Genomic DNA, 27,459 nt, shown 5'->3' on the forward strand with positions numbered 1-27,459 from the left:
CAGGCAAGATGTCCCCAGCAGCTCATGAGTTGGCTTCCTGCCATGCAGTTAATAGAATCTGCATTCCTTTTTTTATGTTCCATTCCAAGCCCTGGATGTTGTTCCCCAAGCCACTCCCTGCCCTGCAGTTATGTAGCATGCCTCAGTATTGTGGATGGGGTAAAAAAGAAATAGGTATCTTTAGCAGCTTCCAACCCAGCTGAGAAAGTGACACTGTTTCTCTAACTTTCTTCAATCCATCCTATCTTAGAATTTTTTGCTCTAACAGTGTGCTGGAACTTTTCCACTGGACCCTTGGACTTCCACAAAGGCACTCTTATATATGAATGATTGTCTAGATTGGTGTGCTTTGAAAAGAAGATGGTAGAAAGCTCCTATTTCATCTTTTTGATCCCTGTCTAACTCTGACTTTGCTTTTTTTTTTTTTTTTAATAGTAATGTTACAATCACATTTTGTGTTAATTGATATGGGTTGTTTGCTGAAAAGTGGCAAAATAAAACAAGTAGTTACATAATTTTAAAAAGGACACTAGGTGTTAATTGAGTTGTAAACACTGTGTTTAGTGCTGTTCAGTAAGGATTAAATGACTTAGCCAAAATTATAGGTGTATTGTGAATGGGGAATCCAGATTTTGAGTCTAGGCAGTTTGATTCTAGAACTATGCTTCTGAGTATGATAGCCTTTTGCAATATGTAACTACTTAAATTTGAATTAAATTATATAAATAGAAAATCATTTTTCTCACTGCTATATTGCAAGCGCCCAATAGCTACACACGCCTACTGGCTACCATATTCTGTTTGAACAGTAAACAGAATATTCCCATTTTTGCAGAAAGTTCTATTAGATGGCACCACTCTAGAAGGAAAATTCTGAGCATCTATACTGTACCATGTCACCTGTGCTTTTATATACCATTGTCAAATTATTAAAGCAAATTTATTCTCAAAGATTTAATTTTTCCTTCTGTGCAGATAACCATCACAAGTATCTCTCTAGCTTGGCAATTTTCCTAATTATCAGTACCACATTTCCATCTGTATGCCAGGTATGTTCACTTGGACAGTCCAGTATCAACCCAAACATATTTTTAAATTGAATATCACCTTTTCCCCAAAATCACCTCCCTCTATTGACTTGCCCATTTCCATCTTTGCTTCTCATTTATTTCAGATAATGAAGCTTAGTCATTGAATTTTTATTTTTTGTTCCTTCTTTATCGTTCTATGAATCTATATCCTGTCAACCTTCCCTTAAAAATGTCTCTCAAATATAATTTTTCTACTGCTATGACACTGCACCATAATGAATGTACTTGAATCTTATTTTTCCCCAAGTCCTTCCAGTCTACCCATGATATTAGATCAATAATACCAAATACCATATATATGCAATGGAGTATTACTCGGCAATCAAAATGAATGAAATCTTGCCATTTGCAACTACATGGATGGAACTGGAAGCTATTATGCTAAGCGAAATTAGTCAGAGAAAGGCAAATACCATATGACTTCACTGCTTTGAGGCATTTAAGATACAAAAAAGGTGAACATAAGGGAAGGGATGCAAAAATAATATAAAAACAGGGAGGGGGACAAAACATAAGAGACGCTTAAATATAGAGAACAACAGAGGGTTGCTGGAGGGATTGTGGGGGGGTGGATGGACTAAATGGGTAAGGGGCATTAAGGAATCTACTCCTGAAATCACTGTTGCACTATATGTTAACTAACTTGGATGTAAATTTAAAAATTAACTAATTTTTTAAAGAGTAATACCAAATACCAGTGGCTGTGTCCCTCTCATTGTCAGAAAATTATATTTGCCCTTAAAAATTGATTAAATGCCTTCTACAATCTTATCTACCTTATCTGTTTATCCATTTGTGCATAAACTGTTCATTCTAACCAGACTGGTCTCATTCCTCTGTTGTTACATAATTCCCCTTTGCAATCCTAAAATATTCTTGTTCCTCCTCCACACATCTTCACTTATTGAGATCTTAACCATACTTTAAGGACTAACCTCAGGGCCCTTCTTATCCATGGAGCAAAACCATTTTAAGTCATAATGTTCTTTTCACTTGCTAGAGTAGTCACTCTATGTACTAGTTATCATATAAGCTCCTGTCTTACTGGGTGGATTAGGGTTCTTCAGAGTAACAGAACCAATAGGATATATATATCCCATCGGGTTTATCTGTATATATAGGCATCTGTATATCTGGCTGTGTGTGTGTGTGTGTGTGTGTGTGTGTGTGTGCGCGCGCGCGTGCGCGTGTGTGTGTGTGGAGAGAGAGAGATTGATTTTAAGCCATTGACTTACATAAGTATGGTGACTGGCAAGTCTGAAATCCTCAGGGCAGGCTAGAAGGATGGAAATTCTAGGAAGAAGTTGATGTTTTGAGACTGAAGGCTGTCTAAAGCCAGAATTTTTTCCTCTTCAGAAGACCTCAGCCTTTTCTCTTAATTCCTTTAACTGATTGGATGAAGACTACCTACATTATGAAGGGTGATCTGCTTTACTAAGACTCTACTAATTTAAGTGTTAATTACATCTAAAAAGTACTTTCACAAAAACAGTTAGATGGGTATTTAATCAAACAACTAGATGCCATTGCCTAGCCAAATTGATACATAAAATCAACCATCTCTTTGGATTTACATATTTTTAGAGCTCTTAACTCTACAGTCCAGCTAGACATATGAGGGGAAAAAGGAACAGCATTTGAGAAATTGCAGTATATAAATATTACAGGATATGAAAACAGTTGGAGCTTGTGAAGAGTATAAAACACTCCTCCATTTCAGAAAGAAGAGCTTTATGAAGAAAAAAGAAACAAAAAAAATTTTCTGAAATCTGTTCATATACAACAATAATCTCCCTACTAATACTTTCTACTACTAGTAGTATGTTCCTTTCGGTGTTTCTATAAAGTTCATATCTTCTTTTATCTAATCAGAAATCCTGTGTTTTCCATCCAACCAGTCTCTTTTAGCTATGCATCAGATTATTCTAATCCAGCCTGCTTAATTAAGTGCCACTCAAAAAATTTATTTCCGTAGTGATATTTTGTCATATGACTTTCCCTCTTGGCATATGAAGTCAGAATTTTTTTTAAAAGCAAGATCCCTTGTAAACAAAATATTTCTTTCTAATTTTATATTTCTTTGTATCCTCTGTATTACTTGATATGATAACCTCTGCATAGTTATTAATTGGTAAGGATTGGCTGACTGACAGGTTCTGCTTTGGCTACATAAGGTGTTCTGAGTTCTATTCTCACATTACCTATTGATTTTTGGATATTACTACTTGATTATCTCATCAGTATCTCACACCTGACATGTTTCAAACCAATCCCCTGTTCCTTTTGAAACATTGGGTGATATGGAAGAACAAAAGGACAGCCATCATGACCATCCTATATCTTCCCATATAATGATGACCTCCACACTGTCCTGTTATTTTCTTTCATCTTGTATTCCTTTGCCTCAGTGCACTTTTTCTCTCTACCATATAAATCATACTCTCTGTGCCTGGGATACTCTTCTTGATCTCTATATGGCAACTTCCTTCTTGTAATTCACCTTAAACATTATCTTCTATAAGAGGCTTTCTCTGACTAGACAGTATATCTACTACATTATTCTTTACGATATTGCCCTGTTTTAATTCTATGGCTAAAACTTACCAGTATGTCATTTTTAAAAATGTACTCCACACAAGACACCTGGGGGGCTCAGTCGGTTAAGTGTCCAACTTCAGCTCAGGTCATGAGCTCAAGGTCTGTAAGTTTGAGCCCTGCGTCAGGCTCTGTGCTGTCAGTTCAGAGCCCGGAACTTGTTTTGGATTCTGTGTCTCCCTCTCTCTCTCTCTCTCTCTCTCTCTGCCCCTCCCCAACTCACGCTCTGTCTCTATCAAAAAATGAATAAACAGTAAAAAAAACTTTTTTTCATAAATAAATAAAATGCACTCCATGCAATTCTGATACCAGAGGTCCTTTGTTCACACTTTAAAACCTTGCTGTGGATAGTAGATAAGAACAATGTGTTACCATCACACTGCATTTTTAACTTTATTTTTATATTCTTAGTTTTAACAGAAAGAAAACTTCCTCTAGAGAATTAGTGCCTTCTATTTACCAAGACTTTTTGTTAAATACTTTAGAGTTGTGCTTCTCCAAATTTTACGTGCACACAAACCACTTGGAGAATCTTGTTAAAATATTCAGTAATTCTAGAGTGGGATCCAAATTCTGCATTTCCGGAATGGATTTTAATTTTTTTTAATGTTTTATTTATTTTTGAGAGAGAGAGAGAGAACGAGCAGGGAAGGGGCAGAGAGAGAAGGGGACAGAGGGTCCAAAGAGGGCTCTATGCCAACAGCAGAGAGCCCGACATGGGGCTCGAACTCACAAATCGTGAGATCATGACCTGAGTGAAGTTAGTCATTCAACCCACTGAGCCACCTTGGCACCCTCTGGAATGGATTTTAAAAAGTATGATTCAGTACAGCCATTGTAGAAAACAATATGGAAGTTTCTCAAAATATTAAAAACAGAACTACCATATGATCCAGCAGTTACCTTTCTGGGTATATATCAGAAGGAAGTCAAATCACTATCTTGACATATCTCTACCCCCATGTTCATTGCAGCATTATTTACAAAAGCCAAGAAATGGAAGCAACCTAAGGGTCCATCAACAGATGAATGAATAAAGAAAATGTGGTGTGTATTCACACACACATACATACACACACACACACACACACACACACATACATACACATACACACATGATGGAATATTATTCAGCCATAAAAAAGGAAGTCCTCACGAAAGGAAAAACCAATTTATGATGAGTCTTGAAGGAACTATGCTAGATGAAATAAGTCAGACACAGAAGGACAAATATTGTACGATCTCGTATGTGGAATCTAAAAAAATATTAATTGCTTTTCTACCCACTAACAATCAGGAAAGAAAATTAAGAAAACAATTCCATTATAACATTATCATAAAATACTTGGAAATAAACTTAGTCAAGGAAAGAAGACAGAAATGAATGAAAAGACATTCTATGTTCATGGACTGGAAGACTTATAATATTATTAATATGACTGAAAGTGATCTACAGATCTAAGAGGACTGAAAGTATTACTGAAAGTGATCTACAGATTCAATGTAACCCGTATGAAAATCCCAATAACATTTTTTTGCATAAATAGGAAAACCCATCCTAAAAATCCTATAGAGTTTTAATAGCAAATAAAAAAACCATCTTTAAAAAGATAGCAAATAGCAAAAATAGCAAATAGCTGAACAATAGCAAAACAGTAGCAAAATGGCAAAGAGCAAAGATAATCTTGAAAATAGCAAAAACAATCTTGAAAAAGAACAAATTTGGAAGAGTCACACTTCCTGATTTCAAAATATATTACACAGCTATAGTAATCAAAAGGATGTAGAACTAGCATAAAGACATATAGACCAATGGAATAAAATAGCCCCAAAATAAGCTCTCACATATATGATAAAATGATATTCAACAAGGATGTCAAGACCATTCAGTGGAGAAAAACAGTGTTTTCAATAAATGGTGCTGGCAAAACTTGATATCTACATATAAAAGAATGAAGCTAGACCCTTTATTTTACGCCATGTGGAAATATTAACTCAAAATGGATTAAAGATCTAAATGTAAGTGCTAAAACTATCAAACCTTTAGGAAAAAAAAAAACCAGAGAAAAGCTTTATGACATTGGATTTGGTAATAATGTCTTGACTATGATACCAAAGCCCAGGCAATAAAAAGCAAAAATAGATAAATTTAACATCATCAAAATAAAAAACTTTTGTGCATCAAAGGCTACAATTACAAGACTGAAAAGACAACCCACAGAATGGGAGAGAGTATTTGCAAATCCTATAATCTGATAATGATTTAATATCCAGAATACATAAGGAACTACAAGTTAAGTATAAAAAAAAATGTTTAATGGGCAGTGACTTAAATACACATTTCTGCAAAGAAGACATACAAATGGCTAATGAATACATTAAAAGATGCTTAATTTCAGTAGTCATTAGGGAAATGCAAATCAAAACCATAATGAGACCACTTTATACCTGTCAGGATTACTATTACCAATAAACTAGAAAATAAAAGTATTGGTGAAGATATGGAGAAACTGGAACTTTTGTGCTTTGCTGGTAGGAATGTAAAATGGTACAGCTACTGTGAAAAGCAATATGACAGTTTCTTAAAAAGGTAAACAGAATTGATATATGATCCATTATTTCCACTTCAATTCCAAAAGAATTGAAAGAGGGCTCCAATATTCATATACCAATGTTCATAGTAGCACTATTCACAGTCACTAACAGGTGGAAACAATCCAAATGTCCATCAACAAATGAATGGGTAAACAAACTGTGGTATATGTACATATATACTATGCCTTAAAAAGGAAAGAAATTTTGGGGCACGTGGCTGGCTCATTCAGTTAAGTGTCCAACTTCATTTCGGCTCAGGTCATAAGCTCTCAGTTCATGAGATCAAGCCCCATGTCAGGCTCTGCAGCTGCAGTGTGGAGCCTGCTTGAGATTCTCTCTCTCCCTCTCTCTCAAAATAAATAAATAAACTTAAAAAAAAAAAGGAATGAAACATTGATACATGACATATCATGGATGAAACTTGAAAACATGCTGAATGAAATAAGCCTGACACAAAGGGAAAAATATTGGTACCATTCTACTTATCTGAGATGCCTAGAATAGGCAACTTCATAGAGACAGAAAGCAGAATGGTGGTGACTAGGGACTGGAGAAAAGAAAAAATGGAAAGTTTTTTAATGGGTACAGAGTTTCAGTTTGGCATTATAAAAAATTTCTGTACTGGTGATGCTTGCACATTGTGTATGTATTTAATGTCACCGAATGGTAACTTAAACATGGTTAAAATATTAAGTTTTATGTATATTCTGCCATAATTTAAAAAAATTAATTCTGCATGTCTAGTAAAGCCCCACGTGTTGCAGATGCTACTGGTCTTGGGACCACACTGAGCAGCAAGGACATAGTATAGAGAAAAAAGTGGAGGGGGGCATGTGAGTTCTTCAGGAGAAGGGAACATATGTTTTTAGTTCTATAAACTAGCAGCTGATACATAATGCAATCTTAACACCTTTTTCAAGGAATTTATGAAGGAGTAAGTAAAGAAATACAATCTAATAGGGTAACTAAGAATTGTAATATAAGAATGTGTCAGTGAACATGATATAGATTTGAGAAAAGCACAAAAGAAAATTAAAGACACTACAGATCTTTAAAAAGTATTTCTTTGGCTCAGTGGGGGTGTTTTTTGCTCACTTTGTTTCCCATGTGCAGTATGGCATGAAGAACATTGTGTGCTTTACCTGGAAAGTCACCATTGTCATAATCAGATATTACATAATGATCAGAAAATAAGCTTAGTAAAGCACAGTTTAAGAGTACACTTAGGTATTTGCTGAGGAGAGAAACCACACACAATTTTGGTTTAAATGAACGGATCATGCACTCACTGAGGTAAGCCCAAATTGTTTTGATTTCTTTTTATGGATTTGTAAGGTTTTTAGTATAGCTGTTAACTTCTGTAAAATTCAAATGATTGGTAGAGTCTATTTTATTATTTCCCTTACATATATGTCAAATAACTGGAGATAATGTAAAGTCAAGTATGGCAGTTGTAAATATTTCTTATGTGAAATTATGACCATTGATTTATGAAAAAGGAAAAGTATGCCAATGTATTCATATCATGCTTTATTTATCAGCCACTAAAAATTGACTCATTGAGCCTTATTCCTTCATGGAGAAGCTTACTATTAAAAACGGTATTGTTTGTTTGCTTTTTTCAGACACTTGGGTAATATTTCATTAGTAACTCTACTCTACAATTTAAATCCATACTATTTATAATTATCTCAATATAGGTAATATGGTATATTTCCTAACAAGTAAGATTCAGTCAAAATATCTCTACATTTGCAATGAAATGAAAATTTATGTACATAATTCCAATCTTAAGACAGGCTAAGATTCTGAAGTGTCATCCCAAGGAAGTATACATTATTCTTAATATAATTTTAATGATGAATGGGTTTTCAAAATATTCTAATTTTTTGATAACTGTACATGAGAGAAGCTCTAACTTGCTTATATTTGGTAAATTAGATACCGTATTCCTTCAAACTGGTGGCTAATATGGGTGCCTAGCTGGCTCAGTTGGTTAAGAGGCAGACTTTAGCCCAGGTTATGATCTCACGATTCATGAGTTTGAGCCCTGCATCCGGCTTTGTGCTGACAGCTCAGAGCCTGGAGCCTGCTTTGGCATCTGTGTCTCCTTCTCTGTCTCTGCCCCTACCCTGGCTTGCGCACGCTCTCTCTCCCTCTCTCTCTCTCTCTCTCTCTCTCTCTCTCTCAAAGATAAATAAACATTAAAAACAAATTTCAAACTGCTGGCTAACAGAAACTGTTGCCTCAACTTTTTAAAAAATGTTTATTTATTTTGAGAGAAAGAGTGCTAGTGGGGGAGGAGCAGAGAGAGAGAGGGAGAGAGAGAATCCCAAGCAAGCTCCATGCAGTCAGCAGAACACAGCGCGGGGCTCCATCTCATGAAATGTGAGACCATGACCTGAGCAGAAATCCAGTCGGTTGCTTAACTGACTGAGCCATTCAGGTGCCCCCTGTTGCATCAACTTTTTATAGAGAAAACTAAACATGAGATACATTTAAAAGTGTCATGAATTACAATCAAATTAGTGGCAGTGTAGGAATACAATCCAGTGTCCTGAAAAAACATGCATTGTGCACAGGATCTGGCTTTCCTTTTATTTCATTTCTAGAATTTTTATTAGCTTCAAATCTAAGCTGAGAATAAAGCAACAAAACTGTAAATTCAATGATAAAATCTGAATAAATGAGCTACCTAACCAGATACTTCAATTAGGGTGCAGAGTGGGACGGCAGGATGAAACTCAGCATCACACTTTTTCAGAAGCTGTTAGGGATGTAAAGAATGCATGGTCATGATATATTTATTAATATTTCAGAAGAATTAAATTGTGAAAAGATGGCAAATTCTGAAAGAGCTGAAGAGATGCAAGAAAATTATCTGAGAAACGGGTAAGCTTTGTCTAGATTCTACTGAAAGCCTTCTGCAATTTCAGATATGCTTTATCCTTTTCAAAGCTATAGCAAAAATGTTTGTAATTTTTTCCAAAAATAGCAGTGCTATTTTTGTGCTGGAATTCAACATAATCAGTGAATTTCTTGTAGCTTACCAGTACAAGAGAAGAAATACCTGAATATTTTCAATTCAGTTCTCTAGGGATCCTTCAGTCCATGTGGCACATTTAATGCAGGAAAATACTGGATTCTGATTATTTTTTCACTGAATAGATGTCTGTGTGTTTATGTATGTTTGTATGTTAGAAAAATTTCCTATACCTATAATCCATTAATTTACTAGATTTAAAATTGAAATAGCTTAAAGTCTATTTGTTTCACTTTTATTTTAATAATGGCGTTAAATTTAGATGTATAAGCTGTAAAAGTCAAGAGGACCTCTTTTGATAGCTTGTTTCCTTAATGCAGGGCTACAAATAGCCAGAAAGGCAGTTCCCACCATATCTCCTCATGTACTATTTTCTGCTTTAAATTCTGGTAGAAAAGAGACTTTCAAAAGACCACCCAAACCCTCCTTCAGAGGCTTTTCATGAAGGTCAATGAAAGACAGAAATATTTCCCTGAAACAAATTTGAAAACAGAGCTTACTGAGTCTTAGCTAAAATCAGCATTTGTTGGGGGGATGTGGGGAGTTCATGGCTGGCTCAGTCAAGAGGAGCATGCCACTCTTGATCTCAGAGTCATGAGTTTGAACCCCATGATGGAGGTAGAGATTACTTAAATAATAAAATAAAAACTTTCAAATCAGCATTTGAGGTAAAGGAAGGGCTTTACAATCTTAAAGCACTTGTTGTCATCTGTGAAACATCTCAGAACAAAATGGCCCAGTATTTAAATGAATTTTTAACCTCAGAGGGAATAAAATTAAGTGACTTGACATTTATCAAAGCTGATGGAGCTGTGTTACAAAGCTGGAGAGGAGAGTCAGAAGTTCATCCTTCTGTGATGTCTTTTTTCGAAAACTTAATGTTGCCCTCTAGTCTTCCTTTAATGTATAAGAATGTTGTATGTGTATGTGTCTTTAATTGACAGATTTCTGTGAAAGCAATGAATAAAACCTATAGTTTTCATCTGGACTTGAAATGTGAGCTAAGAAAGGAAATTTTCAGTGGGGGACAAAATTCATGTTATACTTATTTAATGCATACTTAATAGTACTTCTTTCATTAAAAGCTTACATTTCCTCTTGTTACAAATCTTAAAAATTCCAATCTACCACCTTATACCCATTAAGATGTATGCTATTAAAAATAATAATTAAAAAACAAAATATAACATAGCAAGTATTGGTGAGTATGTAGAAAATCCTTGTGCATGGTTGATAGGAATATAAAATAGTGCAGCTGCTATGGAAAACAGTATAATGGTTCCTCAAAAAATTAAAAATAATCATGTGATCCAGCAATTTTGATCTTAGTTATTTACCCAAAAGAATTGAAAGTGGGGATTTGAAAAGATACTTGTATACCCATATTCATAGCAGCATTATTCATAGTAGGCAAAGAGTAGAAGCACTCTGAAAGTGTTCATTGACTGATGAGTGGATGGATGGATAAATAAAATATGTTATATACATATACATACAATGGAATAGTAATCAGCCTTAAAAAGGAGAAAAATTCTGACATGTGCTGCAACATAGATAAACATTGAAGGTATTTAACCCTACAGAATAGGGTGAATAAACCCTACAGAAAAGAACAAGATACTATATAGTTCTACTTACATGAGGCACCTAAGGTAGTCAGATTCATAGAGAGAGAAAATAGAATGGTAGTTGCCAGAAGCTAGGGCCAAGAGAGAAGAAGGGGAATTACTGTTTAATGGGTATAGAGTCAGTTTTTCAAGATAAAAGTTCTGTGGATGGATGGTGGTGATGGGAGCACCATATGAATGTACTTAACTAACCGCAATTAAAAAATTTCTATTCCAGAGGTTTGCCTTCACTTGTTATCCTAACTAATGTAGACATAGCCAGTGACAACTTAGTTTTCCCATTGATTATGATAAAAACCTTGTACTGTATATCCTTAAGTGTGTTTTTAAAATTTCATTGTTGATGCGGATTTGCTATCAAGAGTGAGATTTGATAGTTAGGAACAATTTTAACTGGAAAAATCTGCAGTTATATTTACATTGTAACCTTTCCATCTTCAACATTTATTTTCCAGAAAACTACAAGAACTCCCCAAAGTAAGAAAACAAATTGTTGGACCTATTGAGATAGTAAGTGAAATCAGTTAAAAAGTACATATGTCATACAATTTTAGGGAATTGTTAGTAGTGCTTAAAATGATTGATAGTTCAGGGGCACCTGGGTGGCTCAGTCGGTTGGGCGTCCGACTTCAGCTCAGGTCATGATCTCACTGTCCATGAGTTCGAGCTCCATGTCGGGCTCTGTGCTGACAGCTCAGAGCCTGGAGCCTGCTTCCGATTCTGTGTCTCCCTCTCTCTGGCCCTCCCCCACTCACACTCTGTCTCACTTTCTCTCTCAAAAATAAATAAACATTTAAAAAAAAAAAATGATTAGATAGTTCACATCTATTGTGGGGGGAAGAAGGGTAATTTTATAAGTAATTAAAATATTACCTCTCATAGGAAAAAATATAATTAACCCAACGTTTCCATAATAAGGGATAAGAAAAAAAGCACAGTATTTACACAATGATCCCAATTTTGAAAAAAAAAAAAAAAAAAAAGTGTGTGCATGTGTGTGTGATGCATACATTGATAAAAGTCGCTTGGTTATTTTCAAAGTATATAAATTCTTTTAAATAAAAAATAATTATGTAAATATTTTATAAAACATATACCTAAAAAAAGTATGTTAGCATATGTCTTTAGGATTATGTTCAAGGACCATTTTCAGGAATGTGTTCCCAAAACAATTCCTCTACCTACTCTAATCTGTATGTCATTCTGGCTATCAGTATCATTAGAAATTCACACAAAACAGTACCTGCTTTTTCAAAAGTCAAATTCTAAAAAACCTGGGAAGTAGCAGAACATGACAAACTTTATCAAAGACATAACACACTGTTATGGAGGAAGGTGGATGAACAGATGCCCTCTTATCATCTGTAGTACCAAGTACAATACTGTGGCAGTTACTCCATAAATATTTATTAGCTATCATATGAATAAATGGTAATACATTAAATTTTTTCAGTCTCCACTCATAAAATATGTACTAAGTTCCTCTTGCTTTTATACAAATCTAATTTCATTTCAGTACCACTATACATTTTATCTTGACCTCTCAGTAAGATAAATAATCCGTATTTTCAAGTTTTGTTCATGTTTTTGTTTTGGAATAGCATTGTTGGGATCTGCTATAGAATAGAATATAAAGCATTCAGTATTTGGCTTTCAATGATTTCTTTCTTCTCTTTTTCAATTATCTTTTTCTTATTCCAAACAGACTTACAAATTATTATTATAAATAAGCTTATGGAATAGATACTGCCCCAGCTAGAAAAAAATCAAAGGAATTTAAATAAGAATGAAAAATATAATTTATTATATTTGGTGAACTAATTTTTACCACATGGTTACCATTCACTGCACTTACTTTTATCATTGCTATGATGTTGATAAACCTAAAGAATTGAAAGTTTGAAGTTCAACTGTCCATAAGCCAAGATATTGTCATTGCAGTGTTTCAAAATATATTAATTTATTTTAGAATCAACCAAATGGAAGGAAGTTTCTGATTCATACCCACATCTATCTGACCTGTGTCATAGATGCATAATTTGTACAGATTTTGCTACTTTATTTTTTTAATTTTTAAAAAATCTTTTAAATGTTTATTTTAGAGATAGAGCTACTTTATAGCAACTTCTTCAACAACCAGCAACAACTTCTTCAAAATACATTGTAAATCATTAATATCAGGGATCCTTTTTTTAATTTTATATATAAAATACTTTTCCATGATTTTACACATTTATTGAGTCTCTTAATTTATGAAATAACATTTACTTGATGGCAAAAACTGTAGGTTGGTTTTATTTTTGTTTTTTACAGCTGTAATGCTACTATGTTTTGTTTTCCTCAGTTTCGCTTTGCTGACAGACTGGACATCACACTCATGATCCTGGGATTACTGGCATCACTGGTAAACGGAGCCTGTCTTCCTGTAATGTCACTGATTTTAGGAGAAATGAGTGATAACCTTATTAGTGGATGTCTAGTCAAAACCAATACAAGTGAGCACAGTATTTATTTTTCTATGTTTCTGGGGACTCAAAAGCATTAAATAAAACAAACAGAGAGCTCATAATACAGATTTGTATATTGTCAAACAATATCTACATGATATGTATATAAGTCTTTATTCTTCCATATTGCCAGGGACTAAAGAACCAAAGTCTGTATTAGTATTTGTCAAAGAAACAGAACCAAAAGGATGTGAGTGCATGTGTATATATTTATAGAGAGAAAGAGAAAGAAATTTTTGTTAAGGAATTGGTTCATGCCATTATGGAAGCTGATATATACAAAATCTGCCAGGTGGGCCAGCAGGCTGAAGACCCAGAAGAGAACCACTGTTGCAGTTCAAGTCCAAAAGCCATTTCCGTTCATAGTATATAAAAATCATCTGAGGGGCACCTGGGTGGTTCAGTTGGTTGAGCACCCAACTCTTGATTTCGGCTTAGGCCATGATCCCAGGGTCATGGGATCGAGCCCCAAGTCAGGCTTTGTGCTGAGCGTGGAGCCTGCTTGAGATTCTGTCTCTCTCCCTCTGCCCCTCTCCCTCACTTGCTTTCTCTCTCAAAAAAAAAAATCATCTGAGACTGAGTGTACCTCAACTTGTCTCTCCAGGAAATTAAATAATTTCCTATCAAAAGTGATCATCATATCGTGATTTAATCAAAGGCTTGAGCCATTTCAGGGCACTTATTTATAATACACACTTTATTATTTTTTTAATGTTTATTTATTTTTGAGAGAGAGAGAGAGGAGGGAAAGCATGAGCAGGGGACAGGCAGAAAGAGCCAGAGACATGGAATCTGAAGCAAGCTCCAGGCTCTGAGCTGTCAGCACAGAGCCTGACAGGGGGCTCAAACTCACTAGCCATGAAATCATGACCTCAGGTGAAGTCAGACGCTTAACTGACTGAGCCACCCAGGAACCCCCATAATACACACTTTAAAAAGAAGAAATCAAAAGTGACAAAATCTCTCAGATAACTGCTTCAAGTTTCATTAATAGTATATAGACATGCATGGGATTGTAGAACATAATGCAGCAAGGAAGCCAAAATGAGCATGCAGAAAATTACGATACTAGAGACAAATACCCTGAATAAAGATAGGAGGGAAATCTAATAATCAGGCATAGGGGAAAAGGTGTTTTTATATTTCCCATAGTTATAGATGTCTTTCATGTATCACTACCTTTGTAGTATCCTATTTCAGGGTCGTGTTCTTCAAGGTAACATTCTTTAGAGGTAAATCCAGTAATTTTATGCACTGACATAGTATCCATAGCCTTTTTTTTTAATCTGAAGGATATTAAAAATATTAGTAATTCCCTGATTTTATGTTTTCCACAAATTATACAATAAGAAGCATCCTTGTAGCTGTTTATTATAACTGAGATAAATGTGTCATTAAAACTTGGACTGTCTTTTAGACATAAGCCTAGCTTTATATACTGTACTTCCCCTCTCTGTCCTATTTAAATTTAAATACTAACATATATCCTCTTGTTTTCCACCTAAAGGCTAATCTTTTAAGTGTCCTAGTCTTGTTTGAGCAGGATAAAGCCATTGCTTCCACTTCTTTGTCTTTTCATGTGATGATCTCCTGTCTACACAATTAATTTTTAGTATTTTAATGATAGAAGCTAAATTAAGGATGCTATTCTGTTTGTTAAACAAATGAAGCCACCAATTCACTGAGTAAATATTTATTGACTGCCAACTGTGTCTCTCTCCAAATGAATGAGTGAAGGAAAGAAGGAGGGAAGGAACAATCTAGCAACCTAAGCCAATATGCTTAGGAATATTCATTTTGTTAGAGCTACTCTATAATTGATTCTCTTACCAGCTTTAGACAGGATGGGCAGAACATAACTACTGATATTGCTTTGAATTTTGACTTTTGATTTTGGTTAGGCCTTCTCCAGGTTTTTTAAATTTCATTGTGGTGTTTGTCAAATGTGGTGAACGTTTACCAAACCATACCAAAAGAGGTTTGGTAAAGGTTTAGATAAATACATGGATACTATTGGTACAGCATATTATTAAAGAGAAGTGAGGACATTAAATTATATACCTTCAACTTAACATTGATTTTCTGGAGAAATGTAGAAGAGGATTATTTGCTCCAACAAATGAAAATATGAATAATAACTGTCACTGATCAAGGGCCCATTTTTGTGCCAGCACTTAACTTTTGCATATGCTACCTCTATTACTATAATCTCCAAAATGAGAATATGCCATTTTTATGTGATTTTAGGTACCATTTTTACGAAAAATGTTTATTCTCTTAATTAGCTCAGTTAATTTCATTAAAACTTTCCACTAGAGTTTAGTACTTCTGTATTAATTCTAATATGTGGAATAAATTTCTTTAAAATGTTTTCTTACCATAATTCCATAAATGGAATAAGGAAAAGATTATTGTTCGCATATAAAGATCATAGACATTATCATATGTGATGATGGTGCAGTTATGTAAAAGATGAACAGATGAGATGTCTAGAATTCATTTCAAATGTTTATTGAAAAAGTTTTAAGAAAGAAAATTATGATAGTGGATAGTGGATATTGACCACTGTTTTGTGCTGTTTGTGAAATCACAACCTTGATATAATAATTAATGTATGGTGTATTTTTTACCAGAAGATGTATAGAAAAGTGTACATGTAGAGGCGCCTGGGTGGCTCAATATTTTGGGCATCTGACTTTTGATTTCGGCTCAGGTCATGATTTCATGGTTGTGGAATCGAGCCCTGTGTTGTGAATCCCATGGGATTCTCTCCCTGTCCCTCTTCTGCTCATTTTCCCTTCTCTCTCTCTCTCTCTCTCTCTCTCAAATAAACTTAAAAAAAAAAAAACTCTTAGAAGAGTTTACATATAAAATTTATAATCCAAAGATTATTTTAAATACTGTTTTATTATGTTGCTATCCTTGTTTCACCCAACATATTTCAATGAGCTTCACTTAAATTTTTACCATGACTGTTACTTCTAGAATTTTTCACATGTGTTCCTGCTTTTCTTGGACTTTCTAAATTATTCCCTGGGATATCTCAAACTGAATTCTAAATGCATAATCTCAGCAGGAAAGATGAATTCTATTACTATTACTTACACAACTTTTGTCTGGAATCAGAGATGTCCTAAAGAATTTTTTCCAGATATGAGATACATAGTTAATATTTCCTTACAATTTTTCACATTGCACGAGTTCTTTTTGAGAGGAGCAATAATAGTTTCAAACTTTAGGTTAAAGAATAGAAAGTTAAGATGATCATAAACCATAAGATATTAAGTCCATTTTCTTGAGGGTGCATTATATTTCATTCGGAGGGCTATGTATGAAACAGTGTGGCCAATTATAAATTAATTGCCTTCATAATTTAAAAAACTGTGTTACAGCAAATCACCAGAATTGTACTCAGTCTCAAGAGAAGCTGAATGAAGATATTACTGTGTAAGTAATGTTAATGTGTTACTGTGTAAGTAATGTAAAATATCAGTATCATGTTTATTGCACGCTGCTTTATTCAGTACTTACAAGAAAAAAACTAAGGTTTCATCATTAATATTACATATAAGTGATTAAAGCAAATGTGTCCTTTTCTTTTTTTTTTAATATTTATTTATTTTTGAAAGAGAGAGAGAGACAGACTGTGCGTGAGGGAGGGGTAGGGAGAGAGGGAGACACAGAATCCGAAGCAGGCTCCAGGCTCCGTGCCATCAGCAGGGATCCCAATGCAGGGCTTGAACCCACAAACCACGATATCATGACCTGAGACTAAGTCAGACGCTCAACAAACTGAGCCACCCAGGCACACCCCATAAATGTGTCCTTTTCTTTCATTGGATATACAAAATAGAGTTATTATATAATTTTTCTTCTATTTGAAAGTCACTAAGTTCATAAGCCTTAAATTGTATTTGACAGAATTGTCATCAGTAGAAAATTCATTTTGAGATTTGTATTTTTAGACAAATTTTGCCTTCTAGAACTGAAGGTACATATCCTAAAGACTAAAGAACTTATTTTTTTCTTTTTTTCAAATTACTTTCCTTACAAATCTTAGAGAAAAATGCTACTTCTGTAAACCTTAAACACCAAAAATCATGTGCAACAAATACTAAAAATAGTAAAATAATTGTTTAAATGTTTATTTATTTTGAGAGGGAGAAAGAGAGAGAGTGTAAGTGGGGGAGGGGCAGAGAGAGAGAGAGAGAGAGAGAGAGAGAGAGAGAGAATCCCAAGCAGGCTCCATGCTGTCAACACAGAGCCCAACACAGGACTTGAACTCACGAACCATGAGATCATGACCTGAGCCAAAATCAGGAGTATGACACTTAATCAACTGAGCCACCCAGCTGCTCAAATAATGAAATAATTTTAAAAACAATAACAGTAAAGTTTTATTGACTAATTTTGGAGACTAATTATTGAGACTATTATGGTGATGTTGTATTCAAACTAAAAATTGTAAAGTCTGAAGTAAATAATTTATAAGGGCATTCAGTTTTTGTGTTTTATATATTAAATGGTATCATTTCCTGTTATGTGTTGACTTTGTTAAAGCGAAGCTGTTTATTGAGTATATTCAATGGACTTAGTAGTGTCTCACTAAAATTATGAGAGTTTTTGCTACGGACCTAAGTGATCCCTCATTTTACTCCCAAAAGTGAATCCTACATGTTGCACAACACAAGGGACACCTATCACATTGCAGTGAAACTCTCTGGGCCATAATCCTTGACCTGCCCTGTCCAATATGTTAGCCACAGCTACATATGCCTATTTGAATTTGAATTAATTAAAATTGAATAAAATTACATATTTAGTTCCTCATTTTCAGTCACAGTTCAAGTGTTCAATAGCCACATTTGGCTGGTGTCATCTTGTCTATCACAGATATGGAATATTTTCTTTGACACAATAAGTTGTATTGGACAGCATGCAGTGTAAATGGCACCCCCTCCAGTTGTACTTTGCTGCAGCCTGAACTCTCTTTGAATGTTGATTCTGTTTTTTAGCAACTCTTACATAAAATTTCTTTATAGTGGGTCTTTTGAAAATTCCTTGTTGAGATCCAGTGTATTGCCTTTTACTGAATTCTATTCTTACAGTATTAAACTGAGGTTCTGATGTATAATGATGAGGTTTGAGCTTTTTACAAAGAATTTTGGAATTTTGAAAAATAGTAGCATCCATTTAAAGAACAGATAATAAAAGGGAGAATAAAATGAAGAGATATGTCTGCATACAGTTATTAAAAGACTTTGAAATTTACAAAGAAACATTCTTAACATTTTTGATCTGTTGTATTTGTTATGCTATTGTTCCTCAAACCAGTGTTCTGTTTTGGGATATTTGAGATACATGAAGAGAAAAGATTTCATGGTCAAACTGATTTTGACAATATCATATGACAACCTCCTTTTGGATATACATAGGACAGATAAATGTAGTAAAGGTCCATTTATTGCCAGTTATTACTATTTGACTATAAAACCCATTTTTCCCCAAACACCTAGTAACATCCTGTGGAACTAATGTTTTGATGAACACATTTCTGAGAATCATTACTTTATATCCTCTTTTTTGGATGAGGATAAGGTAAAAATACTTCTTTCAGCTATAATCATCAGGAACCAAAGAATTTTATTCTACCTATGTTATTATCTACAGATAATGACTCATAGCTTTATATAAGTTTAATGTTTTTGATGTTCAGCCTGTATCCTTATTTTATTTACCAAATATTCTGAAAATAATTGAATATTTTCTTGTCGAGTCCAAATCATAATGATTAAATAGTCCCAAGATGATTGATGGTAAATATGATGCCCCCTCGTCTGTCAAGGGTTAATTAATTAATTCTGTATGAACTTTTAAGCAAGTTGTTCCCTCCTTTTTGCTACTTCTAATATATCTTTCATAATCTACTTGAAAATGAAGGGGCAAACTAGATTACCAAGGCTCTGTTAGATTTACTTCAGTTGCATTTAATGTAAAACCCATGGTAATAGTTGTTTAACCATGATAGAAATTTATTTCTCTTACATGTAAATATCTGAAAGTTGGTAGTCTAAGGATGAAATATGGTTCAAAAGGCATTAGGGACTCAGCATCCTTCTGTCTTTGTTCTAGTCATAGGACCACATCCATTTTAGCTGGGCATATTGCCACTTCAAATAAAATGAAGGTTCTCTTATTTAGAAGGAAGATCAAACCGGATATTGGCTGATAGATTAAGTAGATAGCAAATTCTGCTGCATCAAGTAAGGACCTAGAATAATTCCTAAATTGTGTAAAATGGGACTGTTAATATGTGGTACATTTTAAAAGGAGGTGAGTATTCATAGTTAATTGGTCTGAGACATCCTGCATTGAACAAAGTTAATATCTTTAGTTTTTGATTTCTTGATATGTTCACATGTTTCCAAGGAAGAATGACACTAGGTATACAGGGTTTCCTGAATCTATTTGAGAATGCTTTCTCCTCAGAAATATTGCTAGAGTGATTCAGATCATATATTCAGGATTCATATCATGGGTTCAGGATTAAGGTGATGGATTTTTAACCACTTTTTAACTATGGAACCTGTTGGGGAGCTTCTGTAAGCTTCAGTTTCTTCATATGCAAAATGAAATATTAATACTTCCTGAAGATTCAATGATACTCAGATATGTCAAGGGCCTGACATAATATTTAACACAAAATAAATGCTCAATAAATGAAGCTATTAAATCAGCCTTAATTTGCATGTGGTTTTGAATCAGAAGACTTAGACCATGAAGGTAGTTTCATTTACTGGTGCAAAATAAAGTACCTCGACTTTGGGACTACTGGGGCTTCTTCTTCTGGGTCCCAGGTAGTTTGGAAGTTTGATTACTAGATAAATGAGAGGTAATAACTATAGTATCTTCAATTTGCAATAAATTGAATGTGTTATTTTCTTTGTTCTTAAGGAAAAGTCTATTAAAAAGTGAATCAGTGCTTCTGTAAAAATTATTTTAATTACCTTTTCTGATTAAATGCTTAATATTTTCATTGTACATAACATGAAAAGAAAAAATGCACGAAGAAAATTAAATCACTTATAATCCTGCCACTAATGGATAATAAACATTAGTTTTGTTTTTATTATTATAATCTTTTTACATGTATGAGTACACATACATAATTTTAATATAATTAGAATTATACTGTTTATATGATTTTAATAGCTTTATTGAGGCATAATTTACTTATCATAAAACTCACCAGTTTTAACTGTACACTTCAATGATTTTTAGTAAACTGACAGAGTTGTGCAACCATCATGACAATCTGTTTTTAGAACACTTCCATCATTCTGTAAAGATCCCTTCCTCACAGTCAGTCTGCATTCCCACACCCAGCCCCAGCCAACCACTTATCTGCTCTCTATCTCTAAAGATTTACATTTAGGACATTGCATGTGCATGGAAACATAATATGTAGGGCACCTGGCTTCTTTTATTTATTAGCATAGTGGTTTTTTTAATGTTTATTTATATTTGAGAGAGAGAGAGAGAGGGAGGGTGACAATGCATAAGCAGGGGGTGGGGGGTAGAGAGAGATGGAGACGCAGGATTCTGTGTCATTAAAAAAAAAAAAAAGGCTTGAGTCATTCCAGGGCACTTATCTATAATACACACTTCATTTTGTTTATTTTTTTTAATGTTTATTTATTTTTGAGAGAGAGAGAGACAGAGAACAAGCAGGGGACAGCCAGAGAGAGCCAGAGACACAGAATCTGAAGCAAGCTCCAGGCTCTGAGCTGTCAGCACAGAGCTCCACGCAGGGCTCGAACTCACAAGCCATGAGATCATGACCTGAGCCAAAGTCAAATGCTTAACCCACTGAGCCAGCATAGTGTTTTTGAGTTTCATCCATGTTGTAACATGTATTAGTAGTTTATTCCTTTTTATTGCTTAGTAGTAATCCATTTCAGGGGTACACATTTTTTTTTATCTATTTACCAGGTGATGGGCGCTTAGATTGTTTCTGGTTTTTTACTATTTTAAAAATAATGCTTCTATTAACATCAGTATAGTTATCTTTGTGTGTATATATGTTTTTATTTCTCTTGGGTGGTTACCTAGGTGGAATTGCTGGGTCATATGGTAAGTTTATGTTTAGCTTTTAAAGAAACTGCCAAACCATTTCCAAACTGGCTACACCATTTTGCTTTTTCACCAACAATGTATATGGATTCCAATTTCTCCACATCCTTGTCAACATTTGTTTATTGTCTGTCTTTTTTATTATAGTCTTGGTAATAGGTGTCAAGTGGTATCATATTGTGGCTTTAACTTGCATTTCTCTAGTGACTAATAATGAGAAGTTTTTTTCAATACATTTTAAGCATTCATATATTTTCTTTGGTTAAATGTTCAAATATTTAGACTATTTTTAATTGTGCCTTTTCTTATTATTGAATTATGAGAGTTCTATTTTATAAGTTCTGGGATACAAGTTTTTTGTCATATGTATGATTGGCAAGTTTTTTCTTCCAGTTTATGGCTAGCCTTTTCATTTTATTAAAGGTTTCGTTTGAAACACAAAAATTTTAAGTTTTGATGATGAGGTAAAATTTATCAGGTTTTTTTCTTTTATGGATTGTGCCTTTGGATTTGAGAATTCTTTGCCTAACCCAAGATCTTGAAGATATTCTCCTACGTTTTCTTCTAGGACTTTGAATATTTTAGCTTTTATACTTAGGTCTATGGTCCATTTTCAGTTTATTTTTGTGACTGTTATGAGGTAAGATTCTAACTTTTCTGCATGTGACTATATCCATTTGTCCCAAGCACTAAGTCCTTGAAAAATTTATCTATTCTCCTTTCTCAATTTCCTTGGCACCTTTGCTAAAAATCAGCTGTCCAAATGTAAAGGTTTCTGTTCTGTCAGTTTTGTTGCATTTATTGATATGTTTGTTCTTATGCTAGTATCACACTGTTTTGATTAGTATAGTTTTAGAGAATGAATGGATAAATAAACAAACAAACAAATAAATAAATAAAATCAGGAAATGTAAGTCCTCCAACTTTGTTCCTTTTAAAAATCATTTTGGCTCTTCTGAGTTCTCTTCATTTCTACATACATTTTAGGATCATCTTGCCAATTTCTGCCAAATAGCCTACTGGGATTTTTGAGAGGGATTACATTGATCAGTTGGATTGCATAAATCAGTTTGGGGATATTGTCACCTTGAAAACATTTTTGAGTCTTCTAATCCATGAACATGGATTACCTCTCAATTTTTTTAGATCTTTAATTTTTCCAAACAATGTTTTATAATTTACAGTGTGCAGATCTTGCATTTCTTCTTCTCATTTGTTATTACAACCCATTTTTACTTATAATATTATAAACATTTTCCCCACAACATTAAAAAAAAATCAGTAAGGTGATTTTTATTAAACCTCTAGTGTTTTATGCTGTCCTTATAAAGCCTCTCATTAGAAAACATCCTGTTCTGTTTATTTGCAATATTTTTGTTTTATTAAAGTTGTCACGAATACTGAATTAGAAATATTAAACTGTTGTTCCTAGGTTAAACACAGGGTTAATTAAGTTCCTGTGAGCCTCTGGTCACAACATTTTCATCAGTCAACACATAACCTCATTTTGTGCATATTAACGTTTAAAGACATCTTATCTAATATATATTGTTGACTCATTAATATTGAACTGATAGTCAATAGCACTATAACTCACGCCTACACGACACTTATCTAACACATATATTTTCTCCATAGGACACACCACAGCCTTCTTACACTTAGAAACACTAGATAGCCCTTCAGCATGCTGCTTAAGAGTCATTTTAAATAGTGAAATCATCAAGAAAAAATACAAAAATTAGAAAAACGTGGTACTACATATGCCACAAAAAATGACACTTGTTTACAATGTGAGAACTAAAACAAGCAGGCAGAGTGTTGCCTTGTTCAACTTCAGCTGGGATCATCTTTGTTGAGCAACTCAAATTTTTTGGCACTCTATGCATGTCCATGAGTAACAATGAAAACATCTGAGTATTCATTTCAGGGTTAAAAATAAGCCTTAGTGAGCACACAGATTTGCCAACACAGAATCTGGGAATAATGGGGATCAGTTGAATGTTTCTCTCTGTTTTCCTTAGTACTTCACTTTCCTGGCTTTCCACCGACCTCCTTGGCCACTCCTCAGCCTTCTTTGCAGGTTCTTTCTCTTCACCCCAAACTACCATGTTTGGAGAGTACCTGAGCTCATTCCTTGGTCCTCTTATCTTTTTTATCTGCATTTAACTCGCACACACACACTTTCTCTCTCTCCCTCTGTGGGTGGTCTCAGTCAATCCTTTAATTACCACTTGTAAGCTTAATGCCTTTCAAATTTACATCTCTAGCCTAGACCCTGTTCCAAGTACTCCTAACTCTCATTTTCAGCTTCTTACTTGATCTCCACTTTGATGTTTACTAAGCATCTCAGTCTTAAAATATCTAAATCAAAACCCTTGATATGTCCTACAGATCTGTTCCATCCCCAGCCATCAATGGCTGTACATGGCACACCTTTCACCCAGTTGCTCAAATCAAAATCTAAGTAGTTATCTTTAATTTCTCCCCTTCCTACATTCCTCGCATCCAATACATTGGCAATTCCAGTTTGTTGTATTTCAAAAATATAACTAGAATCTTTCCACTTCTTTATACTTAAGCTGCATCTTTATCTAAGGCCCTATCCTTCTCACGTTGGCCATTGCAATACCCTCCTAACTAAACTGCCTGCTTCCATTGCTTTCATTTCCATTCATTCTCCATAGAGGGGCCAGCTGATCTTTTTAAAAGTTGAACTGATAAGGTCATCCCATGCTTAGATCCTCCAATGGTCTACTTCTTCTCTTAAAATAAAATCTGTGCAATGCACCATGGTCACCCTACAATATTTGCTAAATTCTCTGGCCTAATCATTTCATACCACTTTGGAGTTCTTTTGTTCCTGGAACATGCTAAGCTTTTTTCTGCCTCAGACCTTATTGTTCTTCTTTTCCCTAGAATACACTCTTCTTGCTATTTTTATGTGTGGCTCCATTTTACCTTTTGTATCCCAGCTCTAATATCACTTCCTCAAAAAATGTTTTCTTAACCACTCTATTTGCACCAGCTCTCCCGACTCACCTTTACCCATTCGTTAGTCTGTGACTTATCACCCTGTTTATTTCCCTCATAGAACCACCTGACATTATTTTTCTATGTGTATTGTCTGTCTCCTCCCACCAGAATGTAAATTTTTCATGAATAGGGCCTTATCATCTTGCTCATGACTATATCTCTAAAACCTCACATATAGAAGGTACCCAGTATACATTTTTTAAATGACTGCATTTATCTGGTCTAGTGCTAGATTGTTTTCAGCTTTTCTTTATTGTTGTTAATGCTAACATGACCATCCATCTAGATTAATCTTTTTTATATATTTCCTTATGGTAAATTCCTGAAGTTGAATTTTATATTTAATAGTATATATATATATATATATATATATATATATATATATATATATAATATTTTATACACTGTTTTTTGACTACTTTCATTTCTTTATCCACCTGTTCCACATACAGCTATCTTAATTATGTCAATGTAACTTTTCAAATGAAAATTTTAAAAATTACGAAAGAAGATATAAATAACAAATGTTTTAAAATACTAATTTCTACTAGTAATGTAAGAAAGACATATTCTAGACTAGGGAAACCTAAATTTTTATATTCAGTGTATTTTATTTCTTCTTATGGAGGTTTATTTTTAGTTATTTTATAGGCTAAAGCACAAATTCTCTCAATCAAATATTATGGTAGATTTCTTTTGTTGTTGTTGTTGATAACAAAGGGAAAAAACTGTACTTGAGTCTCACTAATGTTTCCAATAATCTTTTTTCAGGTTGACCCTATATTATATTGGAATTGGAGTTGCTGCCTTGGTTTTTGGCTACATGCAGATTTCCTTTTGGGTTATGACTGCAGCACGACAGACCAAAAGAATTCGAAAACAGTTTTTCCATTCAATTTTGGCACAGGACATGAGCTGGTTTGATGGTTGTGACATTGGTGAACTTAACACTCGTATGACTGAGTAAGAGGATGGATTTGTAGTATATCAACTTTGTTTCCATATATGATATATCAATGACTTAAATGCATTTATTTATTTGTTTCAGTGACATCAACAAAATCAATGATGGTATTGGAGACAAGATTGCTCTGTTGTTTCAAAACATGTCTACTTTTTCTATTGGCCTGGCGATTGGTTTGGTCAAGGGCTGGAAACTCACCCTGGTGACTCTCTCCACATCACCTCTTATAATTGCTTCAGCAGCCATGTTTTCTAAGGTAGGCAAGATGGCTAATGCAGTGTTGACTGGAAGCAAGAATACGAACTAGGTTTTTTATCAAGTTTGTCAAAAAAGTCATTTCTATTCACTTCCTATGTCTAAAAATAGGGATGTTATGCATCACAAATACTTTTGATTTTGTTCACTATTAATCACCCTTTTGTCTTCAAGTTATTTGGCTACAATGAGGTTAGTTACTAACATTAAAGAGGTTACTAACATTAAAAAACATTCCTCTTCGGGAACCTGGGTGGCTCAATTGGTTGAGTGTCTGACTCTTGATCTCAGCTCAGGTCTTGATCTCAGGGTCGTGAGTTGAAGCCCCACATTGGACTATGCATGGGGTGTGGAGCCTACTTACAAAACAAAACAAAACAAAACAAAACAAAACAAAAGCATTCCTCTTCATTTGGTAGCCTAGTGCAACTTCAAATGATAGCATGGATAAAGAATTACGCCATTATACGTTGGATTTTGGAAGAGCCTTATGTGTTCTAAATTTCCAGATAAATGTGTGCAATTCATTTCATTAAAACAGAATAAGAAATTGCTAAAACTGTAAACATTTTTTTATGTCAGCCATTTCAAGTTCATATTTTTATAAGACTTGAATTACATTGAAAATGTCTGCTTAATGTCTACTTTTATGTACTATATAAATCTGATACAATTTTTAAAATAAATTATGCATTTTCATGTTAAATTATATTTCTAGTGCTGGTGTGAGCATAGCACAAGATATTAATCCATGTATAGCCTGTATTTGAAAGCAATGCTCTTTGTGAAGTCCAAAAGCAACAAATATGTCCCTAATATCTTTCTCTAAATCAAGCCTGACAATTCGACCAATATATATATCCATCTCCTAGATTGGAGGCACCGTGTATTCTTAGGGATAGATGGGGTTTTTAATTTTGCAAAGCCAATTGTTCTTTATGGAAATCAAAGTCATAAAATTCAGAGTTTATTTGGTAGCAATATACAGATCCAATCAAACAAGAATTTTCAGCAATAAAAATATTCTATAGTTGAATGATTTCTTGATAGACTTCAATGTTTAGACAAGAAATCTTTATTTAGTATGGCTTTTAGGATTGACCTTGTAACCCTTGTCAAAATCTTCATCCCCAGCATATTTGAAATTAGGACCCACTCAGTAGGAAGATTACCCACTATGTGTTACTAAGATCAGAGCCTAAACTTAAAATTGCTCAGGGAAGCAACGTGGACAAGAAGTTTCAAAGGAACAACAGTGGGAAATACAGTTCTGCTACTGTATGAACTGGTTGTAAGGAAGAAGCAAATAAGGTCAAAGTTATTCAAATGACTAAAGAAGCCAGGCTGGGTGGTTTCCAGCTTCCTTTGGTTCAATTTAATTTGGCAAACATTTATTAAACACTCACTATGTACAGTGGTTATTGCTAGGTGCTGCTTCCTCTCCAATGACATAGGAATAATTATCTTTAAGTGAATTCAGAAAATAAGTATTATTCAGTTTATGCTACCTTCTGACTTTAACAACTGTCCAAGCATGTCTTACGTAAAATCATCTCCAATTATTTGGAATGTGTTTTGAAAATGGATAGATTTGTTATGTGAGTAGGCAATA

At 34.1% G+C, this 27,459-nt stretch overlaps 1 protein-coding gene across 1 annotated transcript in view; it reads left to right on the forward strand.

Moving 5' to 3' along the window:
• ABCB5 (ATP binding cassette subfamily B member 5) overlaps positions 1–27,459 on the forward strand; it is a 134,054-nt gene that overhangs the window by 14,191 nt on the left and 92,404 nt on the right. The window contains exons 2-7 of the mRNA XM_019443565.2: positions 9,101–9,173; positions 11,408–11,462; positions 13,297–13,447; positions 16,852–16,906; positions 25,400–25,591; positions 25,677–25,848. Coding sequence (XP_019299110.2) covers positions 9,121–9,173; positions 11,408–11,462; positions 13,297–13,447; positions 16,852–16,906; positions 25,400–25,591; positions 25,677–25,848 — 678 coding nt within the window. The 5' untranslated portion in view covers positions 9,101–9,120. The remainder of the gene's footprint in view (positions 1–9,100; positions 9,174–11,407; positions 11,463–13,296; positions 13,448–16,851; positions 16,907–25,399; positions 25,592–25,676; positions 25,849–27,459) is intronic.

This window comes from Panthera pardus, unplaced genomic scaffold (assembly GCF_024362965.1).
Source record: "Panthera pardus isolate Hobbes unplaced genomic scaffold, ASM2436296v1 HiC_scaffold_8, whole genome shotgun sequence".
In the NCBI taxonomy this organism is placed as follows: domain Eukaryota; kingdom Metazoa; phylum Chordata; class Mammalia; order Carnivora; family Felidae; genus Panthera; species Panthera pardus.